The sequence below is a fragment of the Tenrec ecaudatus genome, chromosome 9, assembly GCF_050624435.1.
Source record: "Tenrec ecaudatus isolate mTenEca1 chromosome 9, mTenEca1.hap1, whole genome shotgun sequence".
NCBI classification, from domain to species: Eukaryota; Metazoa; Chordata; class Mammalia; order Afrosoricida; family Tenrecidae; genus Tenrec; species Tenrec ecaudatus.
Genome location: NC_134538.1, coordinates 51,256,521 through 51,269,969, shown reverse-complemented (window position 1 = coordinate 51,269,969; position 13,449 = coordinate 51,256,521). Strand labels below are relative to the sequence as shown.

General features: G+C 51.0%; 1 protein-coding gene across 3 annotated transcripts in view; it reads left to right on the top strand.

Annotated features, from left to right (window-relative positions):
- The window catches only part of CEMIP (cell migration inducing hyaluronidase 1), a 160,348-nt gene that overhangs the window by 95,997 nt on the left and 50,902 nt on the right, over positions 1-13,449 (top strand). For all 3 annotated transcript variants that reach the window (XM_075558073.1, XM_075558072.1, XM_075558071.1), the window contains 4 exons: positions 2,875-3,054; positions 8,731-8,801; positions 9,836-9,931; positions 11,221-11,342. In XM_075558073.1, coding sequence (XP_075414188.1) covers positions 2,875-3,054; positions 8,731-8,801; positions 9,836-9,931; positions 11,221-11,342 — 469 coding nt within the window. The remainder of the gene's footprint in view (positions 1-2,874; positions 3,055-8,730; positions 8,802-9,835; positions 9,932-11,220; positions 11,343-13,449) is intronic.

Genomic DNA, 13,449 nt, shown 5'->3' with positions numbered 1-13,449 from the left:
CTGCGGCGCCCACGGGATCCAGTTAGATGTTGAGAGGCCGGTTCTGGTATTCCGCCCCCCCCCCCCAACCTGGCACCAATGACCATGCAGAGGCTTCCTTCAGAGAGGCTAACTGAGCTCAGAGGCACAAAGCCGGTGAGCGTGGGAGTGAGGGTTCAAACCTGCGTCTGGGTGCATCCTGGACCACAGGATTGGCTCTACTGGGTCGCTGGGGGAGGCCCTCTACCCCAGCCTGGGGCTGGGCAAGCCCAAGCTTACAGTGAACAGCTAATGCCAGGATGATCAAGAGTGCAGGCCTCTGAGAGAGAGAGAGAGAGAGAGAGAGAGAGAGAGAGAGAGAGAGAGAGAGAGAGAGAGAGAGAGAGAGAGAGCGAGCTGTCCTCTCAGTCACGTGCTACTTCCCTGGCACCGCTTCCTAAATATGTACAGTCATGACTTGTAGCTCTCCAGCTTCAAGCCTAATTCATCACTAAACTGGATAAAAAGAAGTTATCCAGACAGCTGCTGTGGGGATTACAAAGACAGAAGGCTTGCTCACTCCAAATCTCCGTGGCTTAAAGCGTGTCTCTGTGGCCTGGAGAGTCGGAGAGCTTGAAGGTGTGGGAGTACATAAAGACATTAAGCACGCACGCCCAGGGGCTTGCTGGTCGGCCTACAAGGTGGGCTGCTGGCTGCAAGCCAGGGATTACCAGTTGAATCCACACAGAGTTCCCTTGGAAGAAAGGCTTGGAAGGAAACCCTGTGGGGGCACAGTTCTGCCCGCATGGGCCCTGAGTTACAACCCACCTGATGGCAACTGGTTTGTGTGACACACACATACATATATATGTCCATCCACATATAGGTACACATATGCATACTGATATGTACATACAGACATACGAGGGGGTATCCCCCAATATCAGATTTTTTTCAAAGCTATGTATTTAAATTTTTTTACAAAACAATCTTATCAACTTCAAAGTACTCTCCATTATACTTAATACATTGGTCAAATCTGTGATCTCCTCTTGGAAGCATGTTTCAAACTCACCTGCTTGCACCCCCCTTGTTTTTTCTTTTTCCCTTTTAACCTCTTCTACATCGTCAAATCGTTGTCCTTTCATGGCCCTCTTCATTGGTGGAAACAAAAAGAAGTCACACAAAGTGAGGTCAGGTGAGTCAGGTACGTGAGGCAAGAGAGGCATGCTATTCTTTGCCCCAATCTGACACACTGAGATGGCTGCATAAGCAGGTGCATTGTCATGGTGGCAAAAACAGTCCCCCATCTGTTATAAATCAGGCCATTTTTTGGTTGCACACTGTTATGCAGTCTTTTCAGAACCTCTAAATAGAAAGTTTGCTTAACAGTCTGACCTGGTGGAACAAACTCCAAATGGACTATCCTCCTCATATCCCATCCAGGTTTTTCTGGATACCCCTCGTATATCCATATACACACACACACATGTACTTTTGCATACTTATACACACACGTATACACACATACATATATAGTCATTCACATTTACATACATGCATAGTTATACATACACACATGCATATATACATAAATATATTGCAGTCACTATGATTCTATTTTCAAGGCTGTAAATTATGACTGTGGAATGGTTGGTAGGTTCAAATTGCTGACCTTGCTGTTAGCAGCCAAACACATCGCCCCTATGCCACTATGTCACCAGGGTGCTGTCTCCCTGTCTCTCTCTACACACATACACACATGGCCCATATTCCTGGGATGAGTGTGACTGCACTGTTTGGGAAAGGCCGTGAGGACTTGGCAGAGTGGCGACGGGGTGGTCCAAGGGAAGGAGGGAACCCCGGTGGCGTCCTGGTTCCACACTGCACTAGATCCACAAGATCAACAGTTCAGAACGACGGCCTCACTGAGGCACAAAGGCGAGGTTTTCTACTCCATCAGAGTTACAGTCAGTTCATTTATTGTTATACTGAGGTGTAATATATCCGCAGTCTTTGATCTTTATCAGCAAATTATCTTCCCTTTCAGTAATCAAAGTTATCACAGGTTGTTAATAACTTGTCCTACAATCTCCATCCTGTGTGTTTGTTCCGTCATGTGATCCAGCGCCCAGATTATTTGCTCAGCACACAGACGGAATACATATGATGAAAAGAAAACCAGAGTGACCCTCTCGGGAGCCCAGGGAGGCAGCTCTCCTCTGGCCTCTCGGGTCGCTGTGGGTCACAAGGGCCGGATGGCCGTGAGAGTTGAAATGAGGAGAGGCAGGAGTGGATATGTGGTGGGGTCGCCGGGCACCGAGACATGCTTGGTCTGCAGAAGACAATTCTGGGGAGCAGAGGGGAGGATGAGGGTGCATACGCAGGAGGGGACCAGGTTGTACAGACGGTTGAAACCCCGTTTGAGAACTCAGGAACGTCTTATCCGGCCATCGCCCATACCACCACCGGTGGGTTCCTTGCCGAACTGCTCTTGGCCGTCCATGCTGGCTTCTTTTCCCTAGACTCATTTGAGAACTATTTGGTTTGTTAGCTTCCAAGACACAATCATTTGGAGTTTGCTTTGTAATTACAAAAAAATCTTTCTACTTAACCTTGAGGGAGAATTGGGATCTTTATAAATTGTGCATCCTTGGAAATTCTGTTTACTAGTGGTATGGCAGCTTTTAAAAATCGATATTTTATTGACATTTTGTGTCAATGAGAGGGGGTGAACTTCGTTCGTGAAGTTTGGGGTGATTGTTTTCTTGTTACAATAAAAGCCTTTCTCCGTGAAGAGCCACAGCCTTTGGGGTCTTTGGAGGGAGGGCAGTTGTTGCCATCACGACAGGCGTGCAGCAGTCTTTTGCGGCAACTACTGGGGTCATTAGAATTCCCTCTCTCTGCCCTTTATAGGTTTGACACATATAGGTCCAAGAAAGAGAGCGAACGTCTGGTGCAGTATCTGAACTCCGTGCCGGAGGGCAGAATCCTTTCTGTCGCGGTGAACGATGAAGGATCTAGAAGCCTGGATGACACGGCCAGGAAGGCGATGACCAGACTGGGCAGCAGACACTTCCTACACCTGGGATTCAGGTACTTCCCACCCTTTCTCCCCCCCAGCTCCAGAGCACAGAAGCAGCCTGTGCCACCCGGAACCAACCTTCCCCGTCTCTCTTCCTTTGAGTCGCTGCTTGATCCAGCAGTGAATGTGCCCGGTTGCTGCGGCCAGATGGACATTTAGCCCCAGCAAGCGGTGCCTCAGAAGGAAGGCTAGTGATCTGCTTCTAGAAAATTAGCCATTAGAAACCATATGAGGCTGTTTCCCTGCGACACGCAGGGACTTTCCATGAGCTGGGGGTCAACTCCACAGCAACGGTTTTTCTCTTCTTCCTGGCAACACGGCTCCATGTGACGGCCACGGAGGAAGCAGACGTGCCCTCTGCATCAGACATGATTGGGGCTTTGTCATGGAGGGGGTTGTATTGTGTCTCCCAGGAGGATGTGTCTCCCGGGCGAGGCCACGATTCCCAGTAATGTGCAGCTGCCCTCCGTTGTGTCGCCTCATGTCATTACCCTTCATTTTGTGATGTACTGTCAGTCCTGGCTTCTGTGAACGCAAGTCTCCCCCCACCCCAGGCTGCAATTCCAACCTCCTGACTTGATTCACACCTTTCTGCTGACAAGAGTCTCAAAGAAAGAGAAGCCAGTTGAGCAGGGAGGGACTTCCTGACTGGCAATACAGAAAAGCTAGGAGCAAAGCGAGACCTTTGGACCCAGGGTTTCTGCCCCGAGACTCCTAGGCCCAGGGGAAGGTTGGTGCCAGGACACAGGGAGATCTCCCAGGAATGGTAGGCCCACAGATGTTGGAAGGAGCCAGTACTGTGAATTCAGACTTCTACTCTTTTAAATGGTTGTGGTGGTATTTCTGTTACAGCAGCACTCTATAACGAAGACAGGCTTATTCCTAAAAGGAGACTTCTCTTCCTTTTTAGCATTTAAAAAGTATTCCTCCCCTCCCACCCCCCTCCCCGGATGACTTAGGAACCCCGGCAAGGTAGGAGTTATGTGTTAAACAGTTAACGATAAGGTCATCCATTCACAACCACCACCCGCTCCAAGGGAGAAAGACAAGGATTTCTACTCCTGCTAAGAGTTACACAGTCCTCCTGGACCGGGGTCGGAAGACGACCTGCTTCAGGGTTGGGGTTTCGCACGTAGCAGAGCAGCTCCCTCGCTGCGGCCTATGGAGGGTCTGTGGGAAAAGAGTGACAGTCCTGGAAACTCAACAGGGGCAGCTCTGCCTTGTGCTACGGTGTCACAGGGAGCCCACAGCGGCTGAATGACAGTGAGTTGAGGTGATGGGTCACTTTTTTAAAAAAACCACTTGTATTCTAAACTGTTTATTTTAACTTTGATTGTGGTAAAGTTTGACATTTTACCCATTTTTAAATGTGCCAGTCAGAGACCTTAATTACATGCACCATGCTGTGCAGCCTTGACCACTACCTGCGGAAACATACCCCAAAGGATTGCTACAAACAGGAACCTTTATTAAACCCCGAAAATTAAAACATGAAGCCACTGTTTATCGACATGGCTGCCATCTACACTTCTGAAAGTAGTGTTCCCATCTCTCTGCCCCTGCCATGAGGAACTCCCTTGGCTTATCACGCTCTGATTTTATAACTCACTGCCATCGGGTCGAAGCCAACACATACCGACACCATAGGACAGGGTACATCTGCCCCTGTGGGTTTCCAAGGCTGCACCTCTTTCTGGGAATAGAAAGCGCTGTCTCTCTCCCTTGGAGCAGCTGGAGATTTTGAACTGCTGACCTGGTGCTTAGCAGCCTCTCCTAACCCTCCGGTGCAGTGGCACCGAGCTGCTGGCCACGCGGTCTATGATTTGTGCCACGTCAAACGGCAGTTGGGGCAGCTTCCAGACTTACGTTGTGTTCCTTCTCAACGTTCTTTGAGTTTGGGGAGCAGGAAGAAGGCTGGAGGGGTCAGGCCGAGGTTGCAGGGTGGGGAGGGGAGACTTTCCGAGGAGGTCCAGTAGGACAGCCCTTACAGAGGCACTGTTGGGACAGGAAGAACTTCCCAGCACAACGTTTCTGGTCTTTTTCTCGCCGATGCGGATTTCCATCGTGTAGGAACTTTTTCGTAATAAACCCTCAGGGTCATCTCATGTCCTTCCGGACCACTTGTCCAGATGGCCTCTTTTGAATTCAAAATCTTGTGAGCTGACCTCTCTGCTTTGAAGTCACCTGGCCCAGCAGACGTGACTATGTTCCTTGGGTCTCTTTGGAAGGTCAGCTGCATGAGGCTGGGACACTCCTCCTGTGGTTGCCTGAGTGCATTACTGAGAGAACTTGTTCAGTGATCACGGGGACATCTTTAAACATGTCTTGTACGGAATAGACCCATGACCTGGAACCTTAGTGGCAATGCCTTTGACTTACTCTTGTATTGCCCCAACTTTTTCTCAACCCACCAGACCATCCTAGCAAAGACCCCCTATCTCCACCCCACCCTATAATCACTAGTAGACTTTGGCCTCTATGTGTTGTCCTCGTTGAGATCGAATAACTCTCTAGAATGCAGACTTATACAATGTTTACCCTTTTGTATCCGACTGACTTCATTCAGCATAAGGTTTCCCCTGTTCCTCCAGGTCCCGACATGTATCACACGTACTTCTCCATGGCTATGTGATGTTGCACTGCCCGTGTGTACCACATTTGTTTATCCATTCGTCTGTGGGGGGGCACTTGGGTTACTGCCACCGTTTGGCTGCTGTGAATATGTTACAACTAAACTGGGTGTGCAAGTATCTGATTAAGCTCTCGCATTCAAGTTGTTTCATTGTACGGCAAGAGAGGGGTGAGCACTTCCAAAAGTTTGGGGGAAGATGCCTTTACTTTTTTAATTCTGCGAGCTTTCTGAAACATGCTCAGATCTAGGCCTGGAGCAGATGGTAGGACCATATGCGACCGTTTGAAGATCTGTTTTTCTTGACAAGTTCATTCCAAAACAAAATGTCTTGATTGACACCAACCCATTCATTCCGTCACAAGTGGCCCTGGTGACGTAGGGTTTATGCACTGGACTCTGATCAATTCGAAACCACATCCTCTCTGAGCAGGGGAGGGGGGCAGGAGGCCTTCTGCTCCCATAGAGAGTTATGGTCTGGGAAACCCACAGGGGTGATTCTGTCCTGTTCTATAGCATCACTATGAGTTAGAATCAATTCCATGGCAGTGAGTTTGATTTGGACTTTAAGTCACTATTATTTATCCCCCACTTAAAAAATGCTGATAGAGCATCTACCATATACAAGAGCCAGCCTCAGGTGTGTGGCTAAGGCGGCCAGTTCCCCTTTGGTAAAGACAGCATCGCCAGTCGTGCTGTGCCTTGGGGAATCACTGACAATCGTTTGGAAGTTATGCTAATCACCGCTGGCCAGTGAGAGATCTGAGGAGAAGACTCCCCGTGCTCCAACGTGGGCTGCACTTGCGGCATGGTAGCTTCGTGCCTCTAGTGGGCTTGCACACACATTGCGCCAAGAGCGCTCTTGCCTCCCAGTCACTGCGCCTTCTTATCTTGTTCAATCAGGGCTCAGCTCAGTGGGAAGTAGAGATGACCTGTCTTGTGGTTGTTTGGAGTTTGTGACACCTCTCCCTGAGGTTCCCAAGATCATGGGCAAGAGGTGGGCAGGCCAGGACCCTTTCTAGGCTCTGATCAAAGCCATACTCCTAGCCACCCAGAGCTTCCCGGGCAAGGGATGGACTCCCCAGATCCAGGGAGCCTTCTCCAACAGCCCGGGGCTGCAGGAAGCCCAAGCAGCCAAAGGAACAAGGAGCTATGGACATTATAAGGCTTCTTTGTGAGCGAGAACTAAGGCAACCTTCACTTGTTGTTTTAGAAAACCAAATGACTGAGCTAGGAAGAATGTAGGGGCACTGGCTGCATGGAACCTTGGCAGACGAAGGTGGTGGTTAAGGGCCCCTGGTCTGGTGGCCAACTGCCTGATTTTGAGTCTGGGCTGCATCTCCTACTAGGTATGACCTCAGGCAAGTGCCTTGTCCTCTGAGTAGCTCCTGCATCTGAGAAACAAGGATATATAAGTCAGGGACTGTCTCAGAGGATTGTTGAGAGGAATACATGTGGTAAATTACTCAAAATACTTGCTACGGTGCCTGGCACTCAATATGCCCTTCATAGATGTAAGCAAGGACGGTTTCCTTGTGAACCAAGAATCAGGAGACGGTCTAGTGCCTGTCACAGACCTCCACACATGCAGCAGAGATAGGGCAGCAGAAGTGACATTCTTGTCTCTTCTTTATATCTTGGGGCTGTGCCCCATCTAGTCGCTTCCGACTCATAGCAACTTCATTGGCTAGAAGAGAACTTTCCCAAGGGTTTCCCGGGCTGGAATCTTCACGGGACCAGACCACGAAGGCTTTTCTCCTGCAGAGCGACTGGTGGGTTGAGATCACCCGCAGTTTGGTTAGCAGTGGAGCGCAGACAGGGTGTCCTTTCTTGTTGGCATAGCGACACACTTTGAGCGATAAGCTCAAAGCTTCTGAACTCAGCAGAAGAGCTGAGACTTGGAATCTGTGCCCTTCGTTCTCCATCGATGATTATTGGGCAGATCCTGAGCCAAGTTTGACGCTGGGGCATCCAGTAAGCTAGACTGGGTAGCGTGAGCGCCCAAGGGAAGGGACCCAAGGCAAGAAGCTCAAGTGGGGCATCAGTGCAGGCCTGCAGGTGGCGATGGGGGTGAGCAGGATCCTCCGCAGATAGACCTGCAGCTTCACAGACCCAGAGAAGCACGGGCGGCTATTCGGAAGGAGCAGATGTGCAGGGAGTAGCGGGGTGTGCTAGAAAACAAGAGGTGAGCGATGTGGTTGGGGTGACGGGCACAGGAGGGCCTTGTTCTCTGTGCCAAGGAGCTCAGTCTTCATCCAAGGGGCAATGGGGAGCCATTGAAGGATGTTAAGCAAGAGCGCAACACAGTCAAATCCTAAATCTCGGTTAAAGCTATCCGCTGACAATTATTTTCAGTCAAAGAGATCAAAGCAGAAATGATGGTATGCAATGGAGGAGTGGGCAAAAGCCATGGAAACCCCATAGTCAAACAGAGGCTGCATTAGGGGCCATGAGAATGACAAAAATGGGTGCAGAAACACACACGCGCGCACACACATGCACACACACTTAATGGAGGAAAGACACGGGCCCCCATGTTTCCATAATGAGAGGCCTCCCTTCCTCTGGAGGCTGAGAGGTCCCTTTGCGAGGCTCCACGCGCCCCCAGGCTGTCACATGAACCTCTGGCATTTCCCTTGAACTCGCCTCCAGGGATGCTGGGCATGAGAGAAATAACTTTCCTGTCTCAGAGCGTGTTTTCCTAAGGGAGCCGAGCACTTGCTTTGGGTGATAATTGAGCCTGGCAGGTGGCAGGGTGGGTCTGCCGGCTTGTTGTTTGTTTGTGACTCATGCCCTGTCTACTGCGGTCATGCAACCAATAAGGTTCAAATAGGCAAACACCCAGCAAGCCAGGCAGCTAAACAGCCCCGGCCAGGGCTGTCTAAGAGAGAGCGGCTCTTGTTTCTCTGGAGGAGAAGCCAAGGCATGAACTGATTCTCACCCGACAACAGGAGCCCAGGGCCCGCCTTGGTGGGCGCTCTGGGTCAACTCTGCCAGCTGTTCAGATTCGGACACATGAGGGACTTTCTGTGTTGCTTTTGTGTTTGTGTTGTTTCAGACACCCTTGGAGTTTCCTCACTGTGAAGGGAAGTCCCTCTTCTTCCGTGGAAGACCATATTGAGTATCATGGTAACTAATGGCTGGTGGCAGCCCTCCCTCTCTCCAGCCCCTCCGTGAACACGGGAAGCGGGCCCTTTCTGAATGGCCCTCTGCCCTCCAGACAGGCTGCCCCATTTCCCGACACCCAGCTGAACACGTGCCCTAGAGGCGGGAAAGGTCAATGCCGAACAGTGGCAATCACTTGCGATACCACTCTCATTTTCAAAGTCTTCATTTGAAATAAGGAATGGGCGTAGGAAAGAAGAGGCAACCTGGGCCAGAGCCAGCACCGGTCATGCCAGTAGTTGGAGCTGAAAAGACACCTGGGCGGGCCTTTGTCGGGACCACGCCGCGCGGCGGCCCAGCTCCTCTGCCCAGTGAGGGCGTGGGAGGAGCTGCTGGGAAGAATGAATGAGAAATGATGGGCCTCCAAATCTCCGGAATTGACGGAGCAGACTGCAGCTTACCCTTCCAAACCGGAACCGAAGAAAGGACGGCCCTTAGCTTCTCAAGTAGAACAGATTGCTGGAATTTTACCTCCCGGCAGTTTTATTGGCGTAGGAGTCCCACAGGATTCAATAGTGCGGTCACACCGGCAAGCATTGGGCAGTCATTGCCACAATCCGTTTTAGAACCGTTTCTTCATTCTTGTATGCATCGTGATTAACTCCCCATCTCCCACCAGTTTCCCCTGCCATACCCTCAAGGAACCATTCGTCCAGTGACGGTCCCTGCAGATTTACCCGTCCTGGATCGCATCTACCGAAAAACATATAAAAAGAAACAAACGCCTAACAAGATAAACAAAGTCAGACAGATAAAAACCTCAATCCAAAAGAAAGCAGAAAATATTAAAAACTAGAACAAACTCACATGGTTGCTAAGGGAGATCAAATGATAAGGCGCTACATTTTTTACCTAACTGCACCTGCAGTTCCCTAACTGAATCCACTTTCCGGTGCATTCTCCAGACCCGAGTGTAGGGGAGTCTTCCTTGCCCCTAGAATTGCACCCCGTTGAGTTGAGGGATCCCCCAGGCCCTGAGCTTCTGCTTTCTCCACCAGGACACCACGGCTCCGCGGCCGCCCGCGTGTCCAAGCTGTTCCTGACGGAGCACGGGGAGCACTTCAACGTTTCCTCGTCCAGCGAGTGGGTGCAAGGTGAGGGGCTCGGGACCTCGGTCGACCTGGCTGTGGGGGAAGGGCCAGGGGTTGCTGTCCCTGCAGTTCCAGGCTTAAGCTCTTGCACAAGTTGCTCACTGTCACTGAGATGCTCCCCACACCTGACGCACGGTAACCCCAAACTCAATGATAAACAGCGCAGTGCTTCCCAATCGTGCACCGTTGGTAATGTTCTCCGATAAAGTGGTAGGGCATCGTGGAGTGGTGGCGATGATGACCCCCAGGACGGAGACTGCACCACTGGGATCCACAAGACTTCCACTGGCTGAGATCTAGAGATAGAGGCCAGGCTTTTCTCCCCAGTCCACTGCAGCCCGCAGAGCTCCGCTGAGCCTCGTCTGGCATCCTAGCAACACGCAAGCTTCTGTAGACAGGAAGGAGGGAGCTGCTCTGGGTGGGAGTGAAACTGGGGGTTTCCTTGTGGAAAACGAGCCTTCTATCACTGAGTGTCCTCCGTCCCCTACTTGCACCAATATGACCCCTTCACGGTCACACAGGCAATTGAATTTGCAATGAAAGCTGTTTTCCATTTGTCGAGCCACCTTGGGGAGCAGCTATCTAAAAGGATGCTTCTCCTTTATTGAGATTTGAATTTCCATGAAACAGCCAGGTGGGAATGCGGATGTTGTCGCATAGAGTGTCTTTGAAGAGCCAGGTAATGGCACAGAACGGGAGACATCTTTTAATTCCGTTCATTTCCCCACAGCTGTTTGAAGCCTCCTCATGGTTATGACGAGGATGGGGTCCATGCCTTCATGTAGCTCACATATAATTGGTGCAGGAACAGCATCCCCAGAGGCAGGTCTTAGATGGTGATTTCACAGATGAAATCTCTCTCCCTGCCTTTTTTGTTGGTTTGCGTATTTGCCTTTATAGTTAGAGTAAACATACCAAGAATACAAGGGAGTCCCCTGGCTGTGCAAATGTTTAGCACACTCAGCCGTCAACCAAAAGGTGGCAAGTTCTAGTCCAGCGAGAGGCACCGTGTGAGAACGCCTGGGGAGGAGGGCAGCCACTGACAGCCCAATGGAGTTCAGTCCCCTTGCGACACATACAGGATCGCCATGTATTGAGGCCGACGCCAGGACAACTGGTTTTCATGAAAAGGTTGGGCATTGGCAGATTATGCTTGCAAGCCACGCATCCCCACAGCCCGGCGCAACAAGACGCAGATAGCATCACCACGCATTGTGCTAAGGGCGCTCCAGGAGGATGGCTTGCTCCTGTGCACCCTGTCCGAGTGACCGTGCTCTTTGCTTTCTGCCTAGATGTGGAGTGGACGGAGTGGTTCCACCATGACAGAGTGTCCTATACCAAAGGTGGGGAGAAAATCTCAGATCTCCGGGCAGCTCACCCAGGGAAAATCTGCAACCGGCCCATTGATATACAGGTATCAACCCCGCAGCCCTCAGGTCACTGCGGGGAGGGGGCGGGGGGGGGGTTGCTGTTGAAGAATGCCACAGGCCACAGGCCAGAGGCAACTGTACCCAGGTAACCTATCAATCTGAACTGATAGGGATCATTTGTTCCAGGGCTCTCGGCTAGTGAGTTCCAAAATGGGGGCCGGGACTCCTCCTGAAGCCAACTGACTTCAGATTTCCTTCTCTGTAACTCACTCCTTCAGCTGCGCCTTGAGTACTCGGAGGGGTACTAGACCCCCTTTAGGGTGAGACCACCACACCAGTCAAGGTGTATCTATGGAAAATGGCACCCAAGGCAGTGAGTTTTAAATGGCTCAACAACGTCTCCCAGCCAGCGATGGGGAAGAGCAACTGTCCATCGACACCTCTGCTCCCGAGGGGCACCCAGGTCTCTGCACACCTGGCCGTCTTTGTCATCGCCGTCCCCCCCCCCCCCCCAGCAGCTGGTACGGGGCTGGAGGTTAAGCTGCTTAAGAAAATGCATTTTGAAGCCAGAGGGATCTCAGAGTTTGTATCCTAGCTCAGGGGCTCAGGACCAAGAGCCAGGCAAATGAGGAGGCACCCAGGGCGTGACATTTAAGGAAACACTGACTCTCAGGAGCCACGTCTGTACTTACACTGTTCTGACAGTGGGTGCCTCCTTAAATGTTGCACTCGTCCTGGCCCTGGATATCAATCCGGGGCTTCACTTCTCAGGGTCTCAGTTCCTTCTTGTGCACAAGCAGGGTCACCATTCTTCCCTCTCTGTGGGTTCGTTGCAATAATGCATGAAGTGTCAGACCCCTAGTAAGTGTTTGGTTGATTGTCTTATTATTTTTTACAGTCACGTTTATTCTATTTTTAAATACAGTGCTATTGATAGAAGCCTCTGTTGTTGAATGAACAGTGGTTGAGTCTCTAGCCACTCACCAAAAAGGCAGTGGTTCAAATGCACCAGTGCTCCCTGGGAGGAAGCTGTGGCCGTCTGCACATGGGAAGACAATGGCCTTGGAAACCCATGAGAGTAGAATGTCCTTACACTGTCCTTGGAGCAGTGGTTCTCAACCTTCCTCATGCTGTGACCCTGTCAGTTCCTCATGTGGTGGTGAGGCCCCCCCATCAGCCATAAAATTATTTTCGTTGCTACTTCATAACTGGGTCATGACCCACAGATTGAGAACCACTGCCTTCACGGGTCAGTTGTGTAGTGGGTTATGAGTTGGGCAGCTAACTGCAAGGTCTGCAGTTCAAAGCTACCAGCTGCTCCTCAAGAGATGCATGCGACTGTCCACTCCTGGAAAGAGTTCTTCTCAGAAACCCACAGGCGCAGTTCTAGCCTCTCTCTCTCTCTCAGGTCTCCATGAGTCAGAATGGACTCGATGGCAGTGAGTTTGGATGTGCCAGAATCGGGCCCCTGCCTGTGCAGTGAGTTGTGACTAGAGGTCGGCAGTTTGAATCCACCAGCTGCTCTGACGGAGTGACAGCCTTCCTCTTTCATAAAGAGCTGTAGCCTCGGAAACACATCGAGGAGCTCTCTCGGATAGGGTCCTGGAAGTGGGCGCCAACTGACTGGTAGGGAGTTTGGTTTGAGAGATGCGCCACAATAGACTTGACAGTGGATTTGAGCTTAGAATCATCCATTCTTCTGTATTTTATTTTCTGATGTGGCACGAGATTAAGTGGCCGGCTGCTAGCCACGAGTTCGGTGGTTTGAATCTCCCCAGTGGCTCTGCGGTGATCTGCTCCCCTCAAGAGCGCAGCCTAGAAAACCCGACGGGGGAGTTCTTCTGTCCGCTTGTCAGCAACCAACAGCAGCTCATCTTAATTGTGATTGTCATTAGTAACAATAAAATGGGATCTACTTAAAGCGACAGTTCATCGCCCTACCTGGTGACAGAGCCCTTTCTTGCTCTTCTTTGCCCAAATGGAGTCTTCTGGGCAGAGAAGGGTGGGTGCAGCAGAACTGAGCAGATGTCCCCTTGAAAATGAGGCCTTGAAAACGAGGCCCCGCTCCACTGGGTGCTGTCTTCGGGGTTCCCTCCTGAGGCTTCCAAGGGGAGCATCGGTGGTCAGAGGAGCTGGCTTGATATTCAAGAG